This window comes from Sceloporus occidentalis, unplaced genomic scaffold (assembly GCF_023333645.1).
Source record: "Sceloporus occidentalis isolate IW3139 unplaced genomic scaffold, rSceOcc1.0.p SCAF_104, whole genome shotgun sequence".
Taxonomy (NCBI): Eukaryota; Metazoa; Chordata; class Lepidosauria; order Squamata; family Phrynosomatidae; genus Sceloporus; species Sceloporus occidentalis.
Genome location: NW_028317084.1, coordinates 3190516 through 3217309, shown reverse-complemented (window position 1 = coordinate 3217309; position 26794 = coordinate 3190516). Strand labels below are relative to the sequence as shown.

At 39.5% G+C, this 26794-nt stretch overlaps 1 protein-coding gene across 1 annotated transcript in view; it reads right to left on the bottom strand.

The window, feature by feature from the left end:
• SYDE2 (synapse defective Rho GTPase homolog 2) overlaps nt 1–26794 on the bottom strand; it is a 53650-nt gene that overhangs the window by 10004 nt on the left and 16852 nt on the right. Inside the window, exons 3-6 of the mRNA XM_089497583.1 lie at nt 20444–21543; nt 16930–17056; nt 5591–5772; nt 1817–2048 (exon numbers count right to left, since the gene is read on the bottom strand). Coding sequence (XP_089353709.1) covers nt 1817–2048; nt 5591–5772; nt 16930–17056; nt 20444–21543 — 1641 coding nt within the window. The remainder of the gene's footprint in view (nt 1–1816; nt 2049–5590; nt 5773–16929; nt 17057–20443; nt 21544–26794) is intronic.

Here is a 26794-nt window from a genome sequence, read left to right as displayed (position 1 = left end):
GTTGCAGAAAGATACATCGCTTTCTGCCTGGAGATTCTAGAGGCTTCCGAGGATTGCTGCGCAGGCGCAGAATAAACCCATTTGTGTGATTCGCAGAGACCACGAAGAAGAAGGAAAGGATCTTGTATGACAATGGAGTCCCTAAGAAGAGGGAAACAAAGTCAGGTACCAGTTACGGGCAGAGAAGGACGGGCCTGGTATTTTATGCTTTTTGAGCCTCATACGTCGTTAGCTTGTGACATTTCAAAGTTGTTAACATGTAAAACAATTAATAAGCCAACATGGTTAACCATAAGCCTTCAGTACACATATCTGAGCACACATTTCTTTTAAAGACACAGTTGTGTTAGTCTGCAAAATCAACACTTTCTTATAAGAACTTTAGCCACCTAAATGAAATCTTCCTTCAGTCTCCAAGTTTCTAGCATAACAGTACCTTAAAACTTCAGTTGAACATTTAGAAATACAGTTTAGGCAGGAACACAGCAAAGATGAGACTTCTAGGTAGGAATTATTTTTAATGTCTTGCTCTCTGAAATACTAGAAATCTGGGGACTGAAAAAAAATTCATTTGTAGGGCAGAAGTCCTACTGGATGGGCAATGTGCCCATCCTCCCTTCCCCACAGCTACACACCTCTCTAAACCAATGTGAGAATTCTAACCATTATGAACTGCATGGTATGATTTCACATTTTAAATAAAGTGAGCAAAATGTTATAGAAAAGTCTTGAAAAAACCCCACCAACATTCGTAGTAGTTTGCCAAGAAATCGAATCCTACACATAACTAAGATGCCACAAGCTGGGACCAAACATATGCAAGCGTTTACTTTGGCTACCACTTTCTGATATGATCATGTGAATAAGCTCTCCTTTGAGCTGAAAGGTCTTCCTGCAAAAGCAAGGCTTACTGGAGTGGGAGAGAAAGTTTCTTATTAGTCCTGAGCAATTCTGCTTTTTTTTAATGAGGTGGGAGGGAACCTGCATATCAACAAAAGTTCTTCTGTTTAGGCTTTGCTCTCTTAAGGCAAACGGGTCATGTGTTAAACCTTAAGTGCCAGCTTTGTTATGCTTTTTGACTGAACAAGGGCCATGTGTTTTCCATTTACAAAATAAATAAAAACCAAGGGAGCTGAACTAGAGCACAAGTATGGTTATCAAGTTTTCCAAATCCATAGGAGGATTAATGTTTGAAAGCCCAGGCTCTGACTCCTTCAGAAGAACAGAGATCTCTCCACAATGTTCAATTAAATTTAATTAACTTCAATTTAATTAAAATGTTGAATCTTTAATTAAAGCAGACTGCATGGTACCGTGTGTCCACAGGAGAGTTTGACAATCTCTTCTTTATAAGATTTTGTGGGTTTTCTAGACGGTGTGTATGTTTTTATTTGTGCTTACAGTTAAATAGAAGATTCCTTTCTAGAGAAAACCATTTTCTGGAATATTTGATTATTTATTTATATTTCCATTTGGGATTGAAGCATTTTTAATTTACAGATACATAAATCATATAATAAATATATTCCAGAATCAGACTGGTGTGCTATTTGGTCATCTTCTGTTTGAAGTCAAGATCAGCTTTAACCGGAGAGAATTTTTGGTATCTGACCCCTGTGAGGAAATCACAGATGATAAAATCTATATCACCTCTGTGTTGGAGAGGTTGTCCAGTCTTAGGGACTTATATTCATATGTGGCCACACTGTTCCAAAATTACCCACTTCTGGCATGATGTGATTAGGTCCGTAAGTACTACCTGTCTGTCAAGATCAAGTGGGAAATTGTCTATTTTCTTTGTATACTGCTCTTTTACCTGGCCACAACTGGAGAAGGTAATGTAGAACTTCTATGTGTTTTTTGAAATCCAAGGCACTGGCGAGTTCTTCTGAATCCGTGAAAACTCTGTTGTTATGATTAGTTGTTTCCTGCCGCTGGCTCAGTAACACAGGCCCAAAACAAACTGCTAAGTTCTGGCATGTCATTCTGTTCACTTCATGGTATGAAGCCACGAGTTTCAAATGGTCCAACAGCATTTTTAGAGTGGCCTTGAATAAACAAACAAACAAACGTTACCTACCGAAAGAGAGAAGAAGGTTTTATGTTCATAAAGGACTTGTCCTTTCCACATAGCCACAATAGCCACAATATTGCCACTGATGCATTCTGATATTACCCATTTCTGAGTATTAAGCAAAAGGATATAATGGTGTGATGTTTTGGCACTTCCTTTCAGCTTTGTAATCCCTGTTCCAGAAGCACTAAACTGCAATGCTATGCACACTTACCTGGAATTAAGGCCCCCTCCCCAAACAGAGAGAAGTTTACTGGAAAGTAGATAGGCACAGCTGGTGGACATATTGGGTATGTGGCAGACAGCCATGGGGCCATATTAGGTACAGTATGCACCAAATAAATGCTACTATTCCAGTCACTAAAAGAAAGTTGAAATAACATCTATGGTCTAATCTGCAATGCAGTAATCATGAATTCTGACACAACTTTTATTGTCACGGCTTCAATGAAATCCTGGTATTTGTAGTTTGTTGTGGCACAAGAGCTCTCAGACAGAGAAGGTTAAATATCTCACAAATCTACAAATCCCAGAATTCCATAGCACAGAGCTATGGCAGTTTCAGTGGTGTCAAACTGCATTATTTCTGCATTGCACATTAGACCTATGTCAATTTCTATGGCCAGCATGATCATTATAAAATACACAAGCCTCTATCTATTAACACAAGTCCATAGTGGCTTTTAAAATACTTTATTAATCTGTATATACACACACATATACAACTCATCCATGCACACCCATTTCATATTATACCGGGGAATATTAAAGTTGCTTTTTGGATTACAGCTCCCAGGATTCCCCCAGTCACCTTGGCCACTTTAATTTGATCAGCAACTGCAGCAAAAAAAAAAAAAAAAAATAACCAGAAGCCACTATGTTACAGTTTATGTACAGACTGTGTTTCTTTTACCAAAATGCTTGGGACCAGAAGTATCCTGCATTTCATTCCCCCCCCTTTTTTTTTTTTGGATTTTGGAATACCTGTATTTGTATTTACATACATAATGAAATATTTTGGAGATGGGATGCACGTGAAGACACAGAATTAATTTATGTTACATATACAGCTTATACAGATAGGCTGAAGCTAATTTTATACAATATTTTAAAATAATTTTGTGTATGAAAGAAGGTTTGTATACACTGAGCCATCAGAAAGCAAAGGTGTCACTATCTCAGCCACCCATGAAAAATGTTTTGGTTTTTGGTATATTTTATATTTTGGAACTCTTGCTAAGGGAGACTCAACACGTATATTATAATATTTAACCTTAATAATCCATTCCTTAGCAGGAGAGGCTCTGATAGCAATGTATAGGAACTTTAGGGGCATAGAAAACTTCCTTGTACCAATGTAAGACCAGTATTGAATCTACAATGACTAGCAATGGCTCTCCAGTGTTTCCAAGCAGGAGTTTTCCCCAATCCTACCAGGGCTTGACACAGAGACTGAACCTGTGACTTCTTGCATGCAAAGCATAGTCTGTACTAACTAAGGTATGGCAGACCTGCAAGATCTCCAAATAAATAAAATATAACACCTTCTCTTTAAGATGCCATCCTAGACTTAAAATCTACAGTTCAACCCCATCCCAAAGGCAACAAGGAAAACAATGTGGTGTTGGTTAAACCCAATCTGTTTTGAATCTAATACTTGCTAGTGTCAAGTAGTAATGATTTATTAACAATCCAATCGTAACCATGTTTACTCAGAACAACTTCCATCTATTTCAGTGGAATTTGCTGTCAAAGAAGTATATTCAGGACTAACGCCAAAGCAGAGGGATGAGGGGAGCGTGGGATGCTGAGGGGCTCATAAGTCTCTGGAGTCAAATAACTTCACTGAGAAAAAAGTCGCCTCTGTCTAGCTGTCTGTCTATAAAGTGGGACAGCTAGTTCATTTTACTGGAGCCCTTCCTGACAGGAGGTTAGAATTTCACATTGCAATAAAGCACGTGCTGACTGTATGTAAAATTAATTAAGCAACAGCTTGCAGTTAGAGGTGCTTGAAAATTATAGTTGGGCTCAGGAAAAAAGTCACCATATGGCAGCTTATCAAGTCAATAAAATTATTTTTCCCTGAGATATTCAGGACAAGCACATGACTGTTGACTGATGGTTAAATAATCAGTGTGTTCTATTTTGCTCAAAATCAATTTGTGTTTCCACTAGCAAAGCTGAATTAAATCCTTTTATTTTTAGACATTCACATTTTATAGACACTGCACATCTCATTCGATTTCAAGAAAATGTGAGCATTTATTGCTTGCTGTATGAAAGTGATTACACACTACTAACCAAAGTTTTGCTGCTTGACAGGGATCTAAAAAGGAGCATGCATATCTAAGGGAAAATTGGTGCTGCTTTGCTTGTGGTATGTTTTTAACCCACTGAAGAACTAAAGTCACTGTTCTACTAAGAGCTCTACTCTTTAACAGAGGGGACTGTACAGCAAAACAAGAAACGTTTTAAAGCAAAACTCCAGCTGTGTGATGATTTTTGTTTTCGTGTTTACAACACATATACACAGAACTCCTTAACAGACTGGCTGAATGAGAGGATGGCTAGCCTGAACAGTTCCCCAAAACATTTAGCTACCTGCCACTTATTGTGACTTAATATGCAAGATATATGAATGGGTTCAGTCTGGTTAGTACTGGGATGGGAGACTTCCAGAGTATCCCAGCTGCTGTAGGCTATATTTCAGAAGAAGGCAATGCAAACTACCCCTGAGTATTTCTTGCCTAAGAAAAATCCCATAAAATTAATGAGGTCATCGTAAATCAACAGATGACATACACATGACTGGCTGCTTCTGGAGGCAGAGTATAATTCAAAGCAAATTCTTATAATTGCACTTTTGGGAGAAGAGCAGAAAAGAAATGTGGTTGACTCTATTCACTAACACTATTTAGTATTAAGAGAAACTCACCTATAAAGAGAAAAAAACAGCCTACCTTAATGAGTAAAGATGGAGTAACCAGACTGATTTACCTACCGTATGTCCTGCAGCAATGTTTGCAATCATCCTACTGTAAGATTCACATAGCTCAATCAATGAGTTCACATGACTCAATTACATAAATGCAAGAGGAAGATCTGGAATTTTGTAAGACTGTGGCGGGTTACACACCACCATTAAAGTAAGCGCAGAGCGCGTACTAGGGTTAGGGAGGTGCGGTGCTTCCGCACCTCCCTAACCCTAATACGCGCTCTGCGCGTAAAAAAATGACGGCAGCCGTTCCAGACGGCCGCCGCCATTTTTACGTAGTGGACACTGTGCTTCCACACGTGTCGCGGCGGCTATGACGCCGCGAGTGCGCCAGTGGCACTTCGCGGCGTCATAGCCGCGCCACGAGAAGGAGCTCCATTTTGGAGCTCCTTTTTTGCTCCGCGAGGGAGTCGCGCAGTTTGGCTGCTGCGACTCCCTCGCGGAGCAAACAGCAGCGCTGGAAGACCGCCGCAAAGCGGCGGTTTGTAACCCACCATCAACAATACACCAATAATACTTACCTTCTCAACATCTGGCAGGCAATCCAAGAGAGCCACTGTGTGCTCAGAATCGCTAGGGTCATTCTCACACCCATTAGTTGTCATTTTCAAGGGCTTTTTCACCATAGCCTCCAAAACTGCTTCATAGAGTTGTTTGGTTATCAAGGGAGAAGGCAACTCTCTTAAATAATCCTTGAGGACACCTTTACAAGAAATGAAAACAAGGTACAATGAATATATTTCATAGTCAAGCACCACCATAGGTAGAAAGCATAAGGCCAAGCTCAGAAAAGATATTCAGGATGGTATGACGATTCCACCTTCCCAGCCAGCATATAGTCCAAAAAAGTAACTTTTTCAGGCTCTGGCATGAGGGTAGTACTTTATGTGCACCCAGAAGCACCACAAGATCTTAAACCAAGGACATGACCAGATTTATTTTTTGCTTAATATCAGATCCTACAAAAACAAATAAAAAAACAAATTCCCAAATCTGAGAACACTTTTTAACTCCAATTTTGCCTCTCTTTCCTTGAAATTCTGTGTTCACTGTGTGTTCACTGATGGAACACCATCGATATAATATCTGTTATCAGTTAAGACAAATAGGTTTCATAACACAAAGGCACTTTAAGTTTTAAGAGCTATGTTTTATAAGTTGGAATGTGACAGCCAACGTGGTGGTGGAGGGTAAATCTCTATCAGCTAGTCAATGGCCAAGGGGTAGGGACTCCCAGGTACCATCCAGCTGCATTTGCACAACTGGGGGGAAAGAGTGGTCATCACCATCTTGGACCTCCTGGCCATGGGAGTGTGTGTGTCCAATCATCAAGCTGAGTTTGTAGCATAGGGGGTGGTTGAGAAAGAAAGTACTGAACACCTCCTTCTACAAGTGAAAAGGTATGAAATGGTGGTATAATGGGAGGTTACGCCAGCATGTGTCACTATTAGGATTCTGGCCTTAACAGCTCACTGAATTAGTTATCACTATTGACAAATATAACTTTTTATTAAAAATTCTCATATCAGACCTCTCTGCCACAGCTATTCTACCGAATCTGACCACTACATTATACTATATAATATTGCAACAGAACTCTAATAAACACAAACTCCAACATTCAGGGCAGAAGCATAATGTCCCCTTCCTTTTTGTGCATCCTTTTCTTCTGCTTCAGTTTTCTTTGCCTATGCCAGCCTTCTGCAACTTTGGATCCTGAGAGACCTTTCTAGACTACAGCACACATCTTCTCTCTTACTATGGCCTGTTACAGACTGCCAAAATAAAGCTGCTTCGGGTCTCTTTGGAGGTATGCTATTTAAATGATGCATGGGTCCTAAGAGTCCGGTGGTCGCGCCAAAGCCACACTCCATTCCTAAGCACTGGAGTGCAGCTTTGGTGCAGCTTCCGGATTCTTCGGATGCATGCATCATTTAAACAGCATACCTCCAAAGAGACCCGAAGCAGCTTTATTTTGGCAGTCTGTAACAGGCCTATGTTAGATGGGGATTATCTAACGGACCAAATGCTGATACATGTTTTTGATAGTACAAACAGACTATGCCCTTGTGCCAAGAATGCCATTTGCCATTTTAACAGCTCTGGTAGTACTGGCTCCTGAAAGCTTCCCGACCTTTTCCAGATATAAACGTTTTGTTTGTTTGTTTAAGAACAGCTGAAGAAGCTGCAACTTAACATTGGCCTCAGACTTGAGCAGTATACTGTTTTTGTGCAAATGCTTATTTTAAGACAAGGACTCACACAAAAGCAAGTTTCATAGGATGGATGGATGATAAAGTATTCATGTACCTATAGTAAGAACATTTTATACCTCATACACTTTGCATATACTGCATCGCTGAATACAGAATCCCATTTAATTCAAACAGAAATTCTCTGCCAGTGAACTCTAGTGCTGTAGTTCATGGGAGTAGACTAAAGAATTCTAAATAACTTTGTTGTTGTTTGTTCTGTGCCTTCAAGTCATTCCCAACTTACAGCAACCCTAAGGGGAAGGCAATGGCAAACCTCCTCTGAACAAAATCTTACCACGAAAACCCCATGATAGAACAAGATTTGTTCAGAGGAGGTTTGCCACTGCCTTCCCCTGAGGCTGAGAGCATGTAACTTGCTCAAGACCACCCAGTGGGTTTCATGGCCGAGCTGGGAATTGAGCCCTGGTACGAAACTACAAATCACAAGATTTTGTGAGATGGAAGCATAGCAATTAAAGGGGCATTAAACTACTGTACTGGTGCAGTGCATATACACTCTTACTTTAAGAAATGTGTGTTTAGCTAAGATGAAGACAAATTGAGACAAACTCTACATCCCAAGAACTTTGAGCCACTCCATCTTTTTTTTTTTTTAACATTAAAAATACATTGCTTTTCTAGCCAAGGTAGATTTTGTACTACCAAATATTTTTTTAAAACCTATTATTAAAATCTTGGCTCATTTTTAATTTTAAAAAATATCCAACTTTGCTATACTCCATACAACTAGGCAAGCGCAACCTGCACTTTAGTAAATAGCATCATTTAATGCAGAATGAAAGCAAAGAGAGCTGAAAGTAGGGAGTCAAGATACCAATTTTAAGTATCTGCCAAATAAAGGACCTGTTAATCCCCAAACCATGACAGAAATACCACTGCTGAGTGTTCTTTAACAAAGCAAGACTTGTTGTGAGCCTCAATGCGCCTACCACAAATCCTGCCCTATGACCCAACTGTAATGTGAACTGTGTTAATTGAAGACGTTTGTTAAGAGCAAAATCCTTAACAGTAAAGCAAGGGATTCCACCTTCATTCTTTACTTAAGGAGGTGGTGGCGGTTCAAAATACCCTAGATTGTGCAATTTCAATGTCAATGGATATTGGTACCAGTCAGAATGTAGAGGCTAATTGTATAATCGTAACATGACAGTAAGCAGCTCTGCATGAATTCCAAAACTAATAAGAAGCAAAGGACACTTAGATCTGACACTTCAGTCTGGTAATACAACTGGTAAGTGATGTGTGAGTTCAGCAGTTATTTGCAGGCCGAAGGGCTACGTTTTACCTACCTATTTCAAGTCAAGGTAGTCCACAAATTAACAATTAAATTGTCTAGGTAGGACAAACATGTTGCAATATTTGCTGCTGCAGTTTGTTGAATTTGTTTCCCTAAAAAAATATCCAAATGTCATTTCTGATGTCTTCAACTATTTTCAGGCAATTTCCAGCACGAGCTGCCACATTTTATTCTCAAGCATTGCAGTGTGTGTGTGTATGTATATATATATATATATATATATATATATATATATATATATATAATTTAGTTCATTTGTATGCCCATAGGGACCCAAGACGGCTCACAGTATAGCACCTTGTTTTACTGGATTTTGCCAGTTGTCGTTTCCTTCATCCACTTCTTCCATTCTTTTGGAGGGCTGCTTATAGTAATTTCTTGAATCTACACTAGGGCTATTCCAAAGAGCTTTAAAAAAAACTTTTTTTAATCAGAACATGGTTTGCTTAGGTGATCATGTGGTCTTAGGGCAAATTTGGTCGTCTCTGATTCCCCCCCCCCCCCCATTTTTCATAGTATTATAATTTGATAGTTAACACTCTGACGTACTGTAACTCTTTAAAAAAAATTCTAAGGAGACAAACAAGGACAAGGTGACACTTTTTGGTTCTTATATATGTCATAATTAAAAAGAAATTCACTTGAGGGTGGTACAGTCAGCCCTTGGTATCTGTGGGGAATCCGTTCTGGATTCATTTTAGAAAAGCGGTATACAAATAAATCTTCTTCTTCTTCTTCTTCTTCTTATTATTATTATTATTATTATTATTATTATTATACCAAAATCTGCAGATGCTCAAGTCTCATTGTCCTTAATGGTGGCACAGCCACAGGGTCTCATCACCATTGGGACAATGAGATTTTGTTGTTCTGCCCCTTAAAGTCTGCCTCATGGCTGACTCCTCCTCTCCCCCCGCTGCCACCACCACCCTGTGGCTGCCACCTCTTCCTTCTTCCTCCTCCTACCTTCTCATCTTCCTTCCTCCTCCTTCTCTCCTGCCCCTCACAATACCAATCCCACCCTGGAGGTGGTGGCATTTCCTCTGACACAGAAGCAAAACAACCTGGGTGCTGGGAGTCTGGAAGTGTGTGACTAAGAATGGAATGAGTGGATGTAGAGGTAGCAACAACTAGCAAAATTTAAGGGGCTATACTGTAAAAACACACACTTTTAAAATTCAGTTGTGAAGTGCCTTAAACCAACAAAAACTATCTGGTAAACTGTGGATTTTGGGCATGTGACAAAGGTGATTAAGGTACCTCAAGAAAAGTCCTGCTATCTTTCTGATGAAAATAAAAACTTGTTCTGCAAACAATGTTGGCAATAATTATAGGAAGGAAAATAATCTGTCCTATATTTTTGAAGCATTCAGTACTGAGGCACCATTTGAGACGTTTATTAATAGCATCAACATGGAGCTATGCAACAGAGTCACCTGGTATTTCCTTCTCAAAACACTTTCTCTTGCTTAATTCCTGAAGAAAATAATTTGTGAGTCCTCTGACCTATCCCTCACCCCCAAATCCTTTTACTAACTGAGCCCTGTATATTTTTATGGACTTACTTCTCCTGACAGCTGAGTTTTTCTTGGTACAACCATTGTCTGCACAGAACTAATTTAGGCAGCAAGCTGAAAACACATACCTCCCCCAATCCATCTCATTAATTTCTCATTTTTCTGACCCGTTGAACTGTTAACTGTATGACATGCTCTTCTCCAAGAAGAGAGTTCACATGGCTGGAAACAGACACGATGCAGCAATATCAGAAACCCGTTAACCTCCAAATCTGGCAGAGCGCATTATTCTGAATCACATGTGCAGTTAATTGCGTGTAAGCCAGTGCCAGCCAAAAGAGCATTTCTCAGTCAAGGTTTAATAATTAAATGTGCATTCCTTGACCAACTGGGGAGTTTTTGAAACAAAGAATGCCTGTAGAGTCTGGCTGGGGGCAGAGAGATGCCACGTAAAAACTAAAAATTTAAAAAGAAAACACTACTAAACAAGAAGCAAGGTTATACTGTTAAATCCATTTAACAAGAAACGTGTGTGTTCACATATTCATATATGTTCAGCTTCAGCACTATAAATATTAAGAGCTAAGCCTGTGCCTATCCACAGAGTGCAATTCCATTCATTGTGTTCACAAAGAACAGTTTCTTTCCCCCACTCTTTGCTTCCACAAATCAGCATCTTCTAAAAGAATGTAATATTTGGTGTTAAAGGAGGCACCCAAAGAGCCATTTATTTTGACAATATCCTTGTCTTCATAGTAGTTGCTCTTGTTGTTCTGTGTTTTCAAGTCATTTCCGACTTATGGTGACCCAAAGGTGAACCTATCCTGGGGTTTTCTCGGCAGTGTTTGTTCCAAGGAGGTTTGCCACTGCCTTTCCCTGAGGCTGAGAGTATGTGACCTGCCCAAGTTATCCCAGTGGGTTTCATGACCAAGTGGGGAATCAAACTCCAGTCTCTGGAGTCAACATATAAATGTCTAGGAATAGTGTTCACAGTTCTAAAGGGTCTTTAGGATGTGTTTTAATAAAACACAGGAATCCTTGTTCCATTTTGATGGCTACCTAGACCTTACCTTGGCTTCAACCCCTACTACCCTCACAGCACAGTTAATATGTTTCTAATTTTCCATGTCCTCTCATACCTATTCTCCTTGAAGAATTGGGGGCAGCCCTTCCCCTGCCAAACAATTCTCAGCTTTCCCCCCAAGTTTGGAGCTGGGGAGTTTGTGGGAACGGCCAAGATGGTCCCAGTCCATCTCAGTGCAGGGAGGAAATTTGATTACTCATCATCTTCCCTGGAAGGCAGTGCCATACTCACTGGGATGAGCAAATTCTTTGAAATCTGCTTTATCAACTTGGCCCTTGTAAAATACATGTACACATTAATACACACAGGCCAAGTCACTCTTATCCAGAACACTTTGGGATCAGAGATGTTTTGGTTTTCAGATTTAATTATTTATTTTTGAACTCCTGTATTTGCATAAACAATAAGCCCTTGGTATCTGCTGGAGTTTGGTTCCAGGACTCGATGTGGATACCAAAATGTTTAGATGCTCAATTTTATACAGTGGAGTAGTAAAACTACGTGTCCCTTATATAAAATGAAAAATCAAGCTTTGTTTTTTGGAATTTATATATTTTAAAATATTTTCAAGCTGTGGATGGTTGAATCCAAGGATAAATGATCCAGGGATATGGAGGGACAACTGTACATACCTAATGAGTTATCTTGGAGATAGGACCCAAATCAAAGCAGAAAATTAATTTGTGTCTCATATATGTCTTATACACATAGCCTGAAGATAATTTCAACATCATAATAATTTTGTGCATGAAACAAAGTTTGTGTACAATGAACCATCAGAAAGCAGAAGTTTTCAGCCACGTATGAAAAAAGTTTCAGTTTTTGGAATATTTCGGATTTCAGGATTCCAGATATGGGAGATTCAACCTGTATTCCTAAAAACCTCATTGCTGGAAGCACAACCCTCAGCATCATTTATTCCAAAAAATACTCTGAAAATATACATTTTTATTTTCTCTACAGGCTTCCAGACTGGATTTCTGTTGCAGAGTATAAACTGTTATTACTGCTCATTTATTGCAACAGCACAGACATTATCTGAAGTCCTGAAGTTAAATACAGGCCAACATGGAGGGTTGTGCATCCCGTGAAACCAGTGATCTGTCTAGCAGCTATGCAACTAGTGAGCCAATGTCCAAGATCCTCTGAATCAGGGACTCCTCAAACGGTTACCCAGAGAAGATGGGGAGACAGAAACAAATCAATACCAGCACCTAAGCCAACAAGGGCTGACACTGACACTGCTCACTGGAGCATCATCCTCCTCTTTTTATTTTTACAAATATGTTATAATTAGGGGCAAATGGGGAAAGAGCTGAAGTTAATTGGTTATAAAATGTATAAAATTTGTAAAATTAATATAAAATATTTATATATGTCTATATGTTGTTTTAAAAAACCTCAAATAAATCAAATATTATAGTCAAATAAACAGAACAATTCATAAAGTATACAATAAAAAGAACCAAAGTCCTGTGGGGAGACCTCCAGTTTCTAGAAATGCACTAGTCTTTTTGAAGGCCAAAGATGAATTCAGTCTCAAATGGTATAAGGGACAAGCCAACAAGTAATGTAAATGACTGCAGATTTAAAAAGCAACAACCACAAAACCTATTATCCCTCGTCAGAATCCTATATGAACTATTACATTGTGTAACTTTATGTATACCTACCTATATAGCAGAATTTACTAAATTGCAAAGGTGTGTAATGGGACATTGGAAAGAGCACCAAATGCATATTGGTGCTCAATGTCCATCTTTTTGCAATGCACATCAAGTACTTTACTAGCTCTGCTACATAGTACCCACAAAAGTAGCCCTCTACTGTATACAGATGTTACACAACTGCAGAATTCTAATTCCCATGAACAGTAAGTCCACTTATGAAGATGTAAGGACCCAAGACGATTCTGGTGTTTCTACACCACAATTGGTACAGTTATGTAAACTCCATCTTACATCTGTAGTCATGATCATGCCATCATAGAAATGAGCTTGAAATGCACATGCCCAAAGTCTTTATTTCTTTAGGTCTTTTTTTTTTTTAAATCAGGGGTTGGCAAAATATGCTTTGTTGCTATTTTGCTCTAACACATAAGGAATGCAGAAGTAATTGTAAATCATAGAATGCAGAAGGGAGGAATAAAAATGTTAAATGTGAGCGGGTGGGAGATATAATCCTGGCATGTCTCCAGTACAAACTCCCCCTGCCCCCATTTTGTTTGATTTGTTTGTTTTGACTGTAACTTCCATTGGTTTTATTTATTCCTCCTTCTCCTTCTCTTTCCCTCCCTCCCTACACACACACATTTCTAAACAACCCTGAGGGCATTTGTATATAAATTATACTTGCATATAAATTGTATATTTGTATATAAAATATATAAATTTATATAAAAAGGCAGGCAGGATGAATGAATGAATCTGGCATGATTATTATACGCTAATTCTAAAATTATATAATTCCACCAAGGCTGCCTAATCCAGTGCTGCAGGAGTGAGCCAATGTGGCCCTCCAGATGTTTATCCTACAACATGCAGACCTCACTGGCACAGTTGAAAAATTATGGTTTCTGTAGGTCAAAAATACTTGCAGGGTCACAGCTGTCTCTCCCAGCTGCTCTAATTTCCAGGAACCACTTTCTCCAGTCCTAATATCTGGAATCCTTTTAACTGGAGATGCCAGGAAATGAACCTGTGACCTTAAGCATGTTTAGCATGTACTCTGGTAGTGAGTTCCAGCATCCTTTACTGCCTAAACAACTCCCTTCCCATTTCTGAGCCTTCAACGGAGACTGTTTAGGAACTAATAGTATTTATTAATTAAAATATTTATATCCCATGAGATATCAGGGCAGCATACCAATAAAATAAATATAAACAGTTTAAAATATTATAGGATTTAAAATAAACATAGTTTTAACAGAGTAAAAGCATGTCAAGCAATTCAGCAGCAATGATGACTACAGATGTGTTCATTTAAAATACAAAGCTGAGATTCTAAGGATGACAAAGTGTGAACTCAAAACCAGTTTCTATTCCCACATGACAGACTAGTTTGCCCCTCTCTGCTTTTTTTCCACTGGCAGCTGAGACCTTTCTAGTTAGGCAGAAATTTGATTTTTAATCATATGGCAGTAGGAAAATGGTTGCCTGTTTTATTTTGTATCTTTTCAATTTTGTTTTATATGTATTTTAAACTATATTTAGCCATGTATTTAGCCATTGTTATTTAACTGGGTTTTTAAAAAACTTTCATAGAATAAAATTTTAGCTAAACTTTTAAAATATTGTAAGCTGCTTTGGGTCCTATGATTAGAGAAAGGGAAGGTATAAACTGAATATATAAATAAATAAAAACTCAAAATCCTGTTTATGTCTCCAGAATAAATCACAAGAAACAGGCACCTCATTGCCATGCTGGCTGGGGGATTCTGGGAATTGTCTTCCAAAAAGTAATTTTTCCAAACATAGGTGCATGCTGTTGAAATGACCTCTCCACTATTTTCACCCACTACAAAAACATAGGCCTGTTACAGACAGCCAAAATAAAGCTGCTTCGAGTCACAGTGGAGGTATAGTGTTTCAATGATGCATGCGTCCTAAGAGTCTAGAAGCCACACCAAAGCCACGCTCCAGTCCTTAGGGCTGGAGCATGGCTTTGGTGCAACTTCTGGACTCTTAGGACGCATGCATCATTGAAACACCATACCTCCACTGTGACTCGAAGCAGCTTTATTTTGGCTGTCTGTAACAGGCCATAGTTTCATGCAGTATATAGATTAATTTATGGACATTAGGCTAGACAGCTAATTAGAATTAGACACATCCACGAGGGATTTCTGAATACCAAATCTGGGGGACACACAATTGAGGAAGGCCTGTTCCTTTCATGCTCTACCTCAGGCATGGGAATTGTGTGCCTCCCTCAAGTGTTACTGGGTTGCAACTCCCAGCATTCTTTACTGTTGACTATGCTGGCTAGGGCTGCTGAGGCATGCAAGTCCGACATGATTCACAACCCCTGCCCAACGTATAAGCTTAGGTTCCCTACAAACTGCCCCTGGCTGGCCCTGGCTGAAACAAGGCATAGGACATAGTGGACCCTTGGTTTTTTATCCAGCAAGGTTCTTCTTATGCTATCACTACTGCAGACACTATAAACAGAGGGAACGTCTGCACACATAAATAAAAATAGCTGCCCTGGCTCAAATTAAAAGAGGCAAGATTACAGGACACATTCTCCTTTCAAAACAGCTGTAACTCAAATGGTGTTGCTTGAAAGAGTTCATCCCACAGGAAATTCCACTCTTGAGATTTGCTGTCATCCAAAACGAACAAGCAGAGCAAACAGACATTTTCCATTTTAAAAAAAAAGGAAACTAGGATCACTTTTATCCAATGGTATGAAAACTTGAATCAAAATAAAATGATATTGGACAAGACAAAAGATTCCAAAGAAGGTTTTCTAATTCCACTATACCAGATAAAATATAGAATGCTCCACACAGGATTCTGCAACAATTCCAGTCTATGACCATATACTTAGTGATATGCTCAGTCCTTTACCCTATCAGAGTTTTGCTTTTTCCCTTTTAAAAATGGCACCGTTTAAGCATGGAGTAACTGTTGAAGCATAACACCCCAAATTCCATGAGGCTGTGGGAGGCCATTCCCTCAGGCAGAAGATACTGGGGTGGGGGGTGGGGGGGAGACAGTAGTTTTGACACATAAGACATAACTCCTGTTGTTCATATCTGCCAAACAACTTCTCCTGGCCTCCTTAAACCATTTGAGCTTTTGTGTGTATTAGAGGACACTTCCTCATTGCCAGTGTTGAAATGAGAATGTAATGGCATTTCATTTGAATTTGGTACATGGAATAAGCAGGGAAGAGGCCATCTTGTTCTTTGGCAAAATCTCTTGGGTTGAACCTCAGCTGGAAAACACAAAAATAATCCAACATACAAAATTTCCATGTCCATCTTTGCTATCTATTATTTTCTTGCATAGGATCTCTCTCCCTAACCCTTCCCATGGACCAAGATATGAAACAAAATGGCAGCTCTCATGCACATGGAATATCTATGGCAGTTTGGGAGACTAGAAAAGACATGGTTATAATGTGATACTCGAACAAGAATTCCACTGTAGTATGCACCCTATTTTTACCTTCAACCACAGATGCCACTGGAAGTTATGAATATGTCTTTACAAAGTCAAGTAGTAGTAAACAAACAAGAACATCAATAATAATAATAATAATGCACAGTCTACAGTAGAAACAAGGCTACTAATTCCAATGATAACAGAGGCTGGGGCCATACTGCTCAAATAAAGCAGTTTGACACCACTTTAACATCATGAGTCAGTGCTATGGAATTTGGGGATTTGTAGTTTGGTAGGGGCCTAGAGCGCTCTGACAGGGAAGGGTCAATATCTCACAAAACTACAAATCCCAGTGGTGTCAAACTGCTATATTTCTTCAGTGTGGATACACCCACAGTTACCAAACCAGCATTAGGTCACTGCTTTCAGGATTTGCTTATACAGTATTGTACTTACGGCTCCACTTTGTACCATCAAAAAAAAAAAAAAAAAAAAAATTAAAAGTATTTTTAAAGGGATGTTTTGGACACTTTAAACATATATTCACTTCACTCTTAAAATGCAAGCCCATTTACCTGTTATCACATTTATATCTGGGTACTGGTTTTCACAGAGAGTCACCGCTTTGCTGTCCTTTTCAAATGCTTCTCGGAGCTCTTTCTTGACTGCTGCTGAGCCACACAAACGGTACAGGCCTACAACCTAAAAACAAAATCATAACTTTATCAATGGCCCCAGTTTGCTGCCTAGGGAATGCTAAGAAATGTACATCAAATATCAAGCAAAAATACTGTTTAAAACATAGCTAGCAGAAGCACCAAGATGTGCACATAAAAAGCTAGAAAACAAACAAACCACATCATTAGCAACTTTCAACAGAAAAAGAAAGTGTAGTGATAATGTCTGCATGAAGTAAAACAAGGTAAACTAAAAGAAGATGATGAAGGTTGTTGACATTCAGTATTATAAAAAATGTCAGTTTGTTTCTGTGGTCATAATTATTTGCATATACCGTATATACTCGACTATAAGTCAAAATATTTATGCCCCAAAATGGAATCCAGAATCATGGGTAGACTTATAGATGAGGCAATGAGTTTATGCTTATAAATTTCTTGAAATAATAAGTGCCCACCTTCCTCTGTAGCCTTGTTAACGGCTCCCTGTTTGAAGCCCCGGCGTGTGCTCTCCTCTTCTCTCCCTCTGTGCGTGTGTGTGTATGTCTTTGTTTTCCCTCTCAGCCTTCCTGTGCAGCCAGAGCTAACAAGCTGCTGCTGAGCCAAAGGACACACAAACACACTGTATGCTCTGGCTTGTCCCCCGTTTTGCCTGGAAATCCTGGGGTTGAAAAGCAAAGAGAGAGAAAGGTCTGTCCTCCTTTTTTGCAAGCCCTGATCCTTGGAGGTCCTTGGGGTAGAGAGTAGAGAAAGAGTGGGGTCTGTCCTCCTTTTTTGCAAGCCCCGATCCTTGGGAATCCTTGGGGTGGAGAGCAGAGAAAGAGCGGGGTCTGTCCTCCTTTTTCGCAAGCCCCGATCCTTGGGAGTCCTTGGGGTGGAGAGCAGAGAAAGAGTGGGGTCTATCCTTTTTTTTGCAAGCCCTGATCCTTGGGGGTCCTTGGGATGGAGAGCAATGGGGTCTGTCCTCCTTTTTTGCAAGCCCTGATCCTTGGGAGTCCTTGGGATGGAAAGCAGAGAAAGAGTGGGCTCTGTCCTCCTTTTTTGCAAGCTATGAGCCTTGGGAGTCCTGGGATGAAAGGCAGAGAAAGAGTGGGCTCTGTCCTCCTTTTTTGTAAGGGGAAGAGTGTGTGTGCGTGCCGAGGTTTGTTCCCCCTTTTCTATGCCAAGACTGATGCTTGGGAGATGTCCAGAGAGGGAGATATAGGGAGGAAAGTGGTGCTTTGTTCCCCCCCTTTAGATCTTTTGTAATACCCTCCAGTGTTTGACCCTCGACTTATCCATGGGTCATATCAAAATCCATGATTTTGGATCCAAAAACTGCCCTTGACTTATACATACATGTCAACTTATACATGAGTATATACGGTACATATAGACCTCACCAGCCCACATGATAACACAGGGATATCAGATTGAGACTATTTACAACCAAACTGCTTCAAAAAGGCTGAAAAGGAAAACCACACAATTTAACACATAATATATAGAGAACAGGTGTTTACAGTTCATTCCAGGTCAAGACCTATTTTTAAAATTAATAAATTTCTAGATCACATAATGCCAGAGTATAATGTTTTTAGTTTTATAGCTACAGTATCATTTGATTTCCAAGGCCTTTTCAGACAACGATTTGTTCTAAAAGTACATGCTCTTGTGCCAATGGGGAACTGAAGAAGAGATACAGCAAAGGAGATGTATTTGCTGTGGGCAACTATATAAAATAAATAACAAGATCTTGTGTGGGGTTTCTAAACAGCATTTCCTCTCCCCACATTGTTTGCTATTTGTACAAGTTGACCTCCATTAATGAAGTGGATTCGTTCCTGGGCATTACCGTATATACTCGACTATAAGTCAACCTCATGTATAAGTCGAGGGCAGATTTTGGGGCCAAAATTATGGATTTTGCTATGACTCCTGGATAAGTCGAGGGTAAAATTTAGGGGCATGTAACCAAGGATGTAAAGGATGATGCAAGGAAAATGATGCCAAAGAAAGTAGAAAATTCTGGCAGGCATAACTGTTTGTGCTCATCCTAAAGGCTGGATGGATGAGAGAGTAGAGGGGATCCATGCTTCTTTTCTGGTGTTCCCAGGATGGACTATGCTCTTAACTTTTATTCAGAGAAAGGGGATAGGGATGGCTCTTTTTATATTTATATAGAATTAAAGTACAGTACTTCCATTGACCTGTAGATAAGTCAACCCAGGTTTTTTGGGTCAATTTTTGATTAAAATTTCTAGACTTATACATGAGCATATACAGCACTTCATTAACAGAAAATTTGGTTCAGGTTTATGGATCTATTTTTGATTTTAAGAGAATGCCTTAACAGCCAGACTCAGACACAATATGGTGGCTTAGGGGGCAGAATCTACCATACTCTGTACTGCATGAGCCATACACTGGGATACATAGCAAAGAGCAAGGATTGTAATACAATTTTAATACTGAAGGAAATCCTAGTCAAAGCAGCCAACTAGTATGTCTATTTTACATAGGAAAAACATGGAGACTGAAAAAACAGCAGTTAGCACAAGCCAGTTATTGGAGAGATTTTCTTCTCTGGCCTTCATACTGGGAATTGGGGTGGGAGTAACCATAGAAATCTACTCCAAATTACCAATCCTACTATCTACCTGTTCCTGCGTCTAGATGAGCAAAAGCCCAGTATTTTTCAAACATCATTGTCTTATGCTAGCTTTCAAAGTCTCAGAAGCCAAAATAATTTTTGTCCTCCTATAAAGCGCCAATTCCTTTCATCCCTCCTCCATTTTATACCATAAGGACACATCATGCTCTGAGAGAGAAAAGCGGAATAGCTTAGGCCCTGTCTATATAGGCCTGGATACTCTGGGGGAGGTCCAGAATATCCTGGCCCCACAGCTGCTCCTGTTAGCTGGCCCTCCATTCTCATGTCACCATGATTGTCTGCACAAGGGTGCCACCGAGCCACCTGGCACATCCACCGCCATCCTGGGTCTTTTCTGAGGTCAGAACAAGGTGCCCAGCAATGATCATATGCAGGGTGCCTTGTTCTGACTTCAGAAAGAGCGACCTGCAGCAGCAGTGGGTGTACTATGTGATTTAGCAAGATGCCCATGCAGCTCCAGTATGGTAACAAAGAGCTCTGCATCTTCCAGGAAAATCTGAAGCAACAGGTACATTTTTAAAATGCATGTTAAGGTCCTGGTGCTGACCGTTGTCTGGACTGCTTGCACCAGAACGGGGGTTTGGGATCTGTGTCATCCAAACAGGATAATGCCAGAATGGTGGATGTCTATGTATATATATATATATATACTCAGCAAAGATATCACATTATTTGTAGCATATATATGATACTTTTCTAATTGCCATACATGAAACACAGAGATAATAATATAGGCATTATTTTAAAAGCCCTCTCTACCTGGCAGCCTCTTTTTTCAATCTCCATAATGCATTTCTTCATCAGAAGGGGCACCATCAAGCCTAAGTTTTCCTTCTCAACCACTTTCCGAGCTTCTATCCCAAACATTACCGGTTCTCGCTCTCCATCTAGTCCATTGAGAGAGTTCTCCCACTGTTCCAGAAGGGTCAGCTTGACATAAATAAGCCCCCTAGGTTCCAACTTGACTGCCAACTGATGATTCTTTGTCACTCGAAAAAGAGCAGGAAGAACCACCGTACCATGACAACAAACCCGGTTTTTCCTTGGCATGGGCTCCCAACTGAAGACCACTAATTTCAAATGCTGGGCATTTTCTATTTCTATGTTGAAAGTGTGATCCATGTCCAAAAAGGTTGTCCTGCATGTCAGTAAGGCAGTCCGCGCTTTATTAACTGAATCTACTTGGATTGCACAGAAGACATCTTTGGAGTCCATCCGAGGCGGTTTCAAATCCTCCGCACCGTAGAAATGAATGCTCATGAGACCAGATATATACTGGGAACATTTGGGCTGGTCAGAAAAACTGTAGTGCCTAAAAGCATCAATGTCTATTTCTGTCTTAGTACCATTGTTGCTTGGGAATCCTTCCTTTCCTTTCCCAGCTCTGCCTTCAGCAGTGTGTTTCCCTGATTTAGCTATAAGCTCAGGAGAGTCTCCATCGCTGAGGTAGCCCCCTTTGCTGGAGGATTTGGAACTCCTGTTGCTTTTCTTTTTGTAGCTGTGTTGTGAGGATACACTGCTATCAAGATGATAGCGGCTTATAACATTCCTGCTAGCAGCAGCAGCCACCATGTTCCCAGAAGAGGATAACGCTGCATGGCCCATGTCCTGGCAATTATGTTTAAGCAACGAAGAACTGTCTGAGCTATTATGGCTTGAATTTCCTTTGACACTCAGCTTCCTGCTGAGCTCAGGCAACTTTTTCATTTTCATAGAAAGTTTCCTCACCGTTCTTGGGGATTTTATTTTATCAGGGAAAGACCAGTTTATTGAACCACCTTTTTTCAAAGGGTTAGGACTTGGAGGTGAACATTCAACTGTTCCTGTGTCAGGCTTGCTTGAAGACATACCTCCGGGTCCTTTGAAGAAAATAAGAAATGAACATATTTTAAGAATATCACATTGAAAATTGCATTACTGGAAAAATATATGTACCATTCAGTAAGATGCTAAGCATCCAACTTCATTCACCCAGCTCTTTGCCTGCAAACCCTAACTAGCAGAAAAAGCAGGCAAAGAGAAAAACACCACTTTCCATTTCCTTAAGAAACTGTGCAAGAAACAAAACAAAACAAAAACCCAGATAAAATCCAGGACAATTAACCCATCCCTGACACTCATGTACTACTTTATTTTGTCTTCTCACACATACAATTGAATGCAACTGCTTTGTCTGAGAAAGTCTTTTGAACACAGAATTATATGCGTTGTCTGCAGAACTCTGAAAAATAACAGAAAAATGTACAAGACCAGTTTTGCTAGCACCTGTATCTTTCAATAGTTGTGCCATTCACCATCCTCTCAAAAAGGCCCAGAATGTTATTTCACAGTAATTTGCTCCCTTCCATTGCTTCTTGGCAGATAACTATGTACCCTTACCTTTATTTATAGCAGGGTAGGGGTGAAAGGCATTTGGAATTAATTCCTCCCAAGAGTTCTGACATGCCTTGTCTTTTCAAGCCCCCAAGTGCTTCCTTCCTGCCTTCCACAATACCCCTTTGTGTTTTCCATGGAAGCTTGCCTGCTCCCAGGTGACAGCCACTTGGGAACTAACAAAGTGTCCACTGGAACCAATGAAGTATAACCAACTTGTTTACTTATCCAGGATAATTAAAAAAACCCAAAAGCCTCAATAACAGGAGTGGAAACAAAATTCAAAGATATAAATTAAAACATCTGCATACTCAGGTTGTGTTCACACTTCACAATGCACTTTGCTTTATCCTTGGAAGAATGACTTATGCCTAGACTTCCACCTGTCTCTCTTTTTCTGATTTGCCCATTAGATCAGATGCTTTCACTTCACTTTTTCATTAACTGTAGTTCAGTATTACATCTGAACCCTGAAATTTGTATTCCATCTTAACAACCATTTGTTCAAACAAGCCAGTTCCATACCCCATGGTATGAATCTGGCTTGTTTCAAACAAATCACAGGTGCTTCCTACAGTGTTTCACATCTGGACACTACAATAAACTTAAACAGAAATATAGGTGGCAGCCTCTGATCTCCTCCTAACATCAAGAAAGTAGAAATGAGATGTAAATGCACAGGCCTGAGACTTGTCTATGTTTATTCCCATCATCATGGTTCATCATGATTCCTGAATACACTGAAAGATTCAATCAAATCAAAATTCACTTCTGTATGCCAAAACAAATAATATATATCTCAGAAGCTCAATCAAGGCAGCACTTTAAACTAGCATTTAGTGTGACATATGAGTTGACAAAACATGAGCTGAGTTTAGCTAGCAAACTAGAACCAGAAACCATGGAACAGGCTTAAGACAACATCTGAACTAAACAACCATAACTACAGCTGTTATTCAGTCTCAAGTGTCAAATGTACCACAGAAATCACAGTGCTGACAAGATGGAAAATTAAAGCAAATACCCATCTCCATTTATTTTATTTATTAAAAATATGTATATCCTGTCGTATATCCAAAGATATCAAGGTGGCTTCCAATAAAATCAACTTAAAACAACAGATAACTATTTTTTTAAGATTAAAAATATATTAAATAGGTTAACTATTTAAAAACAGGCCAGTTAAAACCAGTTACAACAATCCCCATACCACGATTAGTCTGTTCACTGAGAAACTAAACCAAGATTTGGGTTATAGATTGTGGTTAGTAAAACCATAACCTTGCAGGTGGGACAGAAATGCTACTTCTGAGTTTGGCATAGGTATACCAGAGAGATGGAAATACCAAAAATAAGTTCCATAATTCCACAGCAACTGGTCAAGAGATACTCTAGGTATCATTACCAATAATTTTTGACAATTTCTCTTTAGGAGCAGATGCCATCATCTGCTTTCTACTTTTTCATACCAATCATCTTCTTAGAAAATTTCTTAGCAGCTCATGGAAACAAGAAGTGAGAGTGTAGATGGTATTAAACAAAGATGTTTCTGTCCTACCGCAGTGTTTCCATCCAACAGTTCCACACCACTCAAACATATGCACTCTCAAACCAAGAAAATCACTTTACCAACTTATATTTCTTCTTTTCACAGAACAACACACCATATTCTGAACACAACAGACATAAAAGATACGGAAACATTAGCACCACCCAACAACCCACTCTCGTGTAAATATTTTTATTTTATTACTTCTATAGTAGTATAACATCCTGTCATTCTTCCAATGAGCTAAAGACAGTGTGCACAATTCTCCTCTCCTTTTTTATTCTCAAAACAACCCTGGTAAAAAAATTACTAGCCAAAGGTGCCTCAGTGCATTTCACACCTCTGTGGGGACTACAGAAGTTGGATCTCCCAAGTACCAATCCAACACTCTAACCACTATACAACATTGCCCTGTAACAGAAAACAGGCACATAATTTTTTTTTTTATTATCTTTCCTCCTCCTAAGAAATATACTGCTCAGTCCAAATCACATAACAAGGGATAAGAGCACCTAGAAAATACAGAAAGGGAACAGTGCATGGGACAGATGGAAAGCCTTCAGAGGCCAGACTGAATGTCAACACCATCACTTGCCCAGTTCTTTTCTAAGCACAGACACACACACATGCACATACACAATATTCCTGTCTAGTATCGGTAATAAAACGTCAAGTCAAATCTCTTCCTCCCCACAAATTTTGTTTCCTCAGATAACAGAAATGAAACAAAGAAAAAAGTGGAATGTTTAAGCATCATTAAAAAACAACAACCCAAATACTCTCCTGGTAATGATGCACATTTTTAGGTTACTCTGGTTGGGAATCTCAATCCACTTGCCTACTCACAGGACCAAAGAAACATGATTCTACAACATCCTCCAGTTAGTTCAATATTCTTGCTACTTTTAAAATCAAAACTTAAAGCTCAAAGAATCCTCAGCATTCTGTAGGACCCAGTTATTGGTCCTTTCATTAACTGCAGTAGCTGAGTAACTTTCCTTCCAGATACAAATTCACCAGGAGGCTTTGTTCCCTGCCCCCGGCCCGTTTGAGAAAACAATACTGCCCAAAGTCTGTTTTCCAGAAGTGTCAATGAATTTTCTTGTTTCTCCCAGTTGCTGTGTTTCTATTGAAGTTGTTTCCTTACATGGAATAGACTATTTCTAGCACGCCTGCTGTGCTTTTCTGGCAAGCAGCTCATAAGAAATGTGGTATTTGATAAAACTGGACAAAGGCTCCCCTTGTACTGCAAATCACAGCACAGTTCCATTGGTGGGCTGCTCTGAATCATTCTATAGTAACGAGTGCCATGTTTTAGCCTGCTAACATTAATCTTCTTTTTCTGTCAGAAGACTCTGGCAAAGACTTAGAAAAGTGAGCCAAGATATTAAAAAACTTTCTCTAGTCTTCATTAGCTATGGAGGAGTCAATCTAGCATTCTTGACATTTTGCATCTAACATCCGGTGGTTTCAGCACTTCTTTTTAACTTGAGTGCTAGAATGGCAAATTATGCTGGCGGGGGGGGGGGGGCATACTGGAATCCTTCATGGCAATGTGGCACCCATTTATTAAATATGTGTGGATGGGAGAGTCATTCCTGTTGCTAAACCACTGAAGTCAATGATCATTTTTCCATATGCTCTTGCGTGGAGGCTCATGTCTCAGACTTGGATGCTGGTACAGTGTCATCTTTTTTAACGTTTTCTGTTTCAAGAATGGAAGATTATTGCTATTTTACAACCCACTCAGAGTCATACATGCTTGGTATTTTTTTTCTTCTATTAATGTTTACTTTCAATTTTATTTGCTGTTTGTATGTGATGTTTTGTCTCCCTGAACTATAGTTTTTGTGGGGTTTTCGGGCTATGTGGCTATGTTCTAGCAGAGTTTCTTCCTGATGTTTCGCCAGCATCTGTGGCTGGCATCTTCAGAGAATGTTTGCCTGGAAAGGACTTGGGTATATATATTGTGTGACCTGGAAAGGCAGGAGTGATTTGCATGTATATTGTTTTGTTGCTAACAGCAGGCCTCAGGACCTCCTGCCTTTCCATCATGAAAGCCTTCGACTCTCTGAACTATATTTTTCTCATTTGTCTTTCTTCCATCATTGTGCTTTGTTGTGCAAAATTTTGTTTGACAGAATGTGTGCATGGCCCGGAGGCAGAATAATGATAAATGCTATGTGAATAGTAGTATGTTTTAAAGCACAGTCTCAGGATAAACACAGGAAGGTATTTTCCTCTATGATACTTTAGCTATATGGTTCTTCTGAGTCAAACTGCAAAATCTTATTGCAGTGCAAACACAATAATATAATATATTGAACACATAACAAATGCACAAACTACAATTTTGATATAGGCATCCATAACACTAATTGAATAGAAAACGAATTCATTTCAAAAGGAGTATATGCATCCTATACTCTTTTTAAAAGCCAAACATGCTTTGTACTGCAATTATTTTTATATTGGCCGATCTTAAAAATCCTCCTTAAGGAAGACTATGTTAAGTGCAGACTGGAACCTAGGCCTCCCCAGCGCTGGTCCAGTACTGTAACCATTACGTCATGTTGACTTCACTCACACACACACACACTTTGTAACTCAAAGATATGGGAATCACTGTACATCATAAATTCAGATGGGCTTTCCTCCAAACAAACCTCATCTACTGAACTGAAGTGCATTTAATTCTGAAAGCCAACCCTAATTAAATTAGCATGTATGCAATGCTGCAGGGAGACATCAATAGAACAACTTAAATTAACCACAGAAGTCAATACTCAGAGTCCTCAACAACCCTTTTCTCATGATACTAGATCAATATATCTATTGACTTATACTGAGTGCTTTAATTTGACCAATGTTAAATGGGATATGAAAGATTGCAGTCAATAAGCTCAGCATGTTTTTATATTTTTAAGGAATACTGTCAGGTTACCAGTGGGGAACTAACTTCCAAGCTTTACGGCCTCTCCATTTGGCCAGTGTAGGCCTCTTCTTCTCACTGAACTCCCATTCTTTGGCCTTGCCACAAGGAACCACTGTCAACACATATGGAGTCATTGCTCTGGAAAGTTCCCCTCATTTATACCAACTCCATTAGAGGCCACCAACTCAAGGCACCTGAAGTATACATGAATGTTGTATGTATATGTGACTACAATAAAGCACATGTCTGAAAA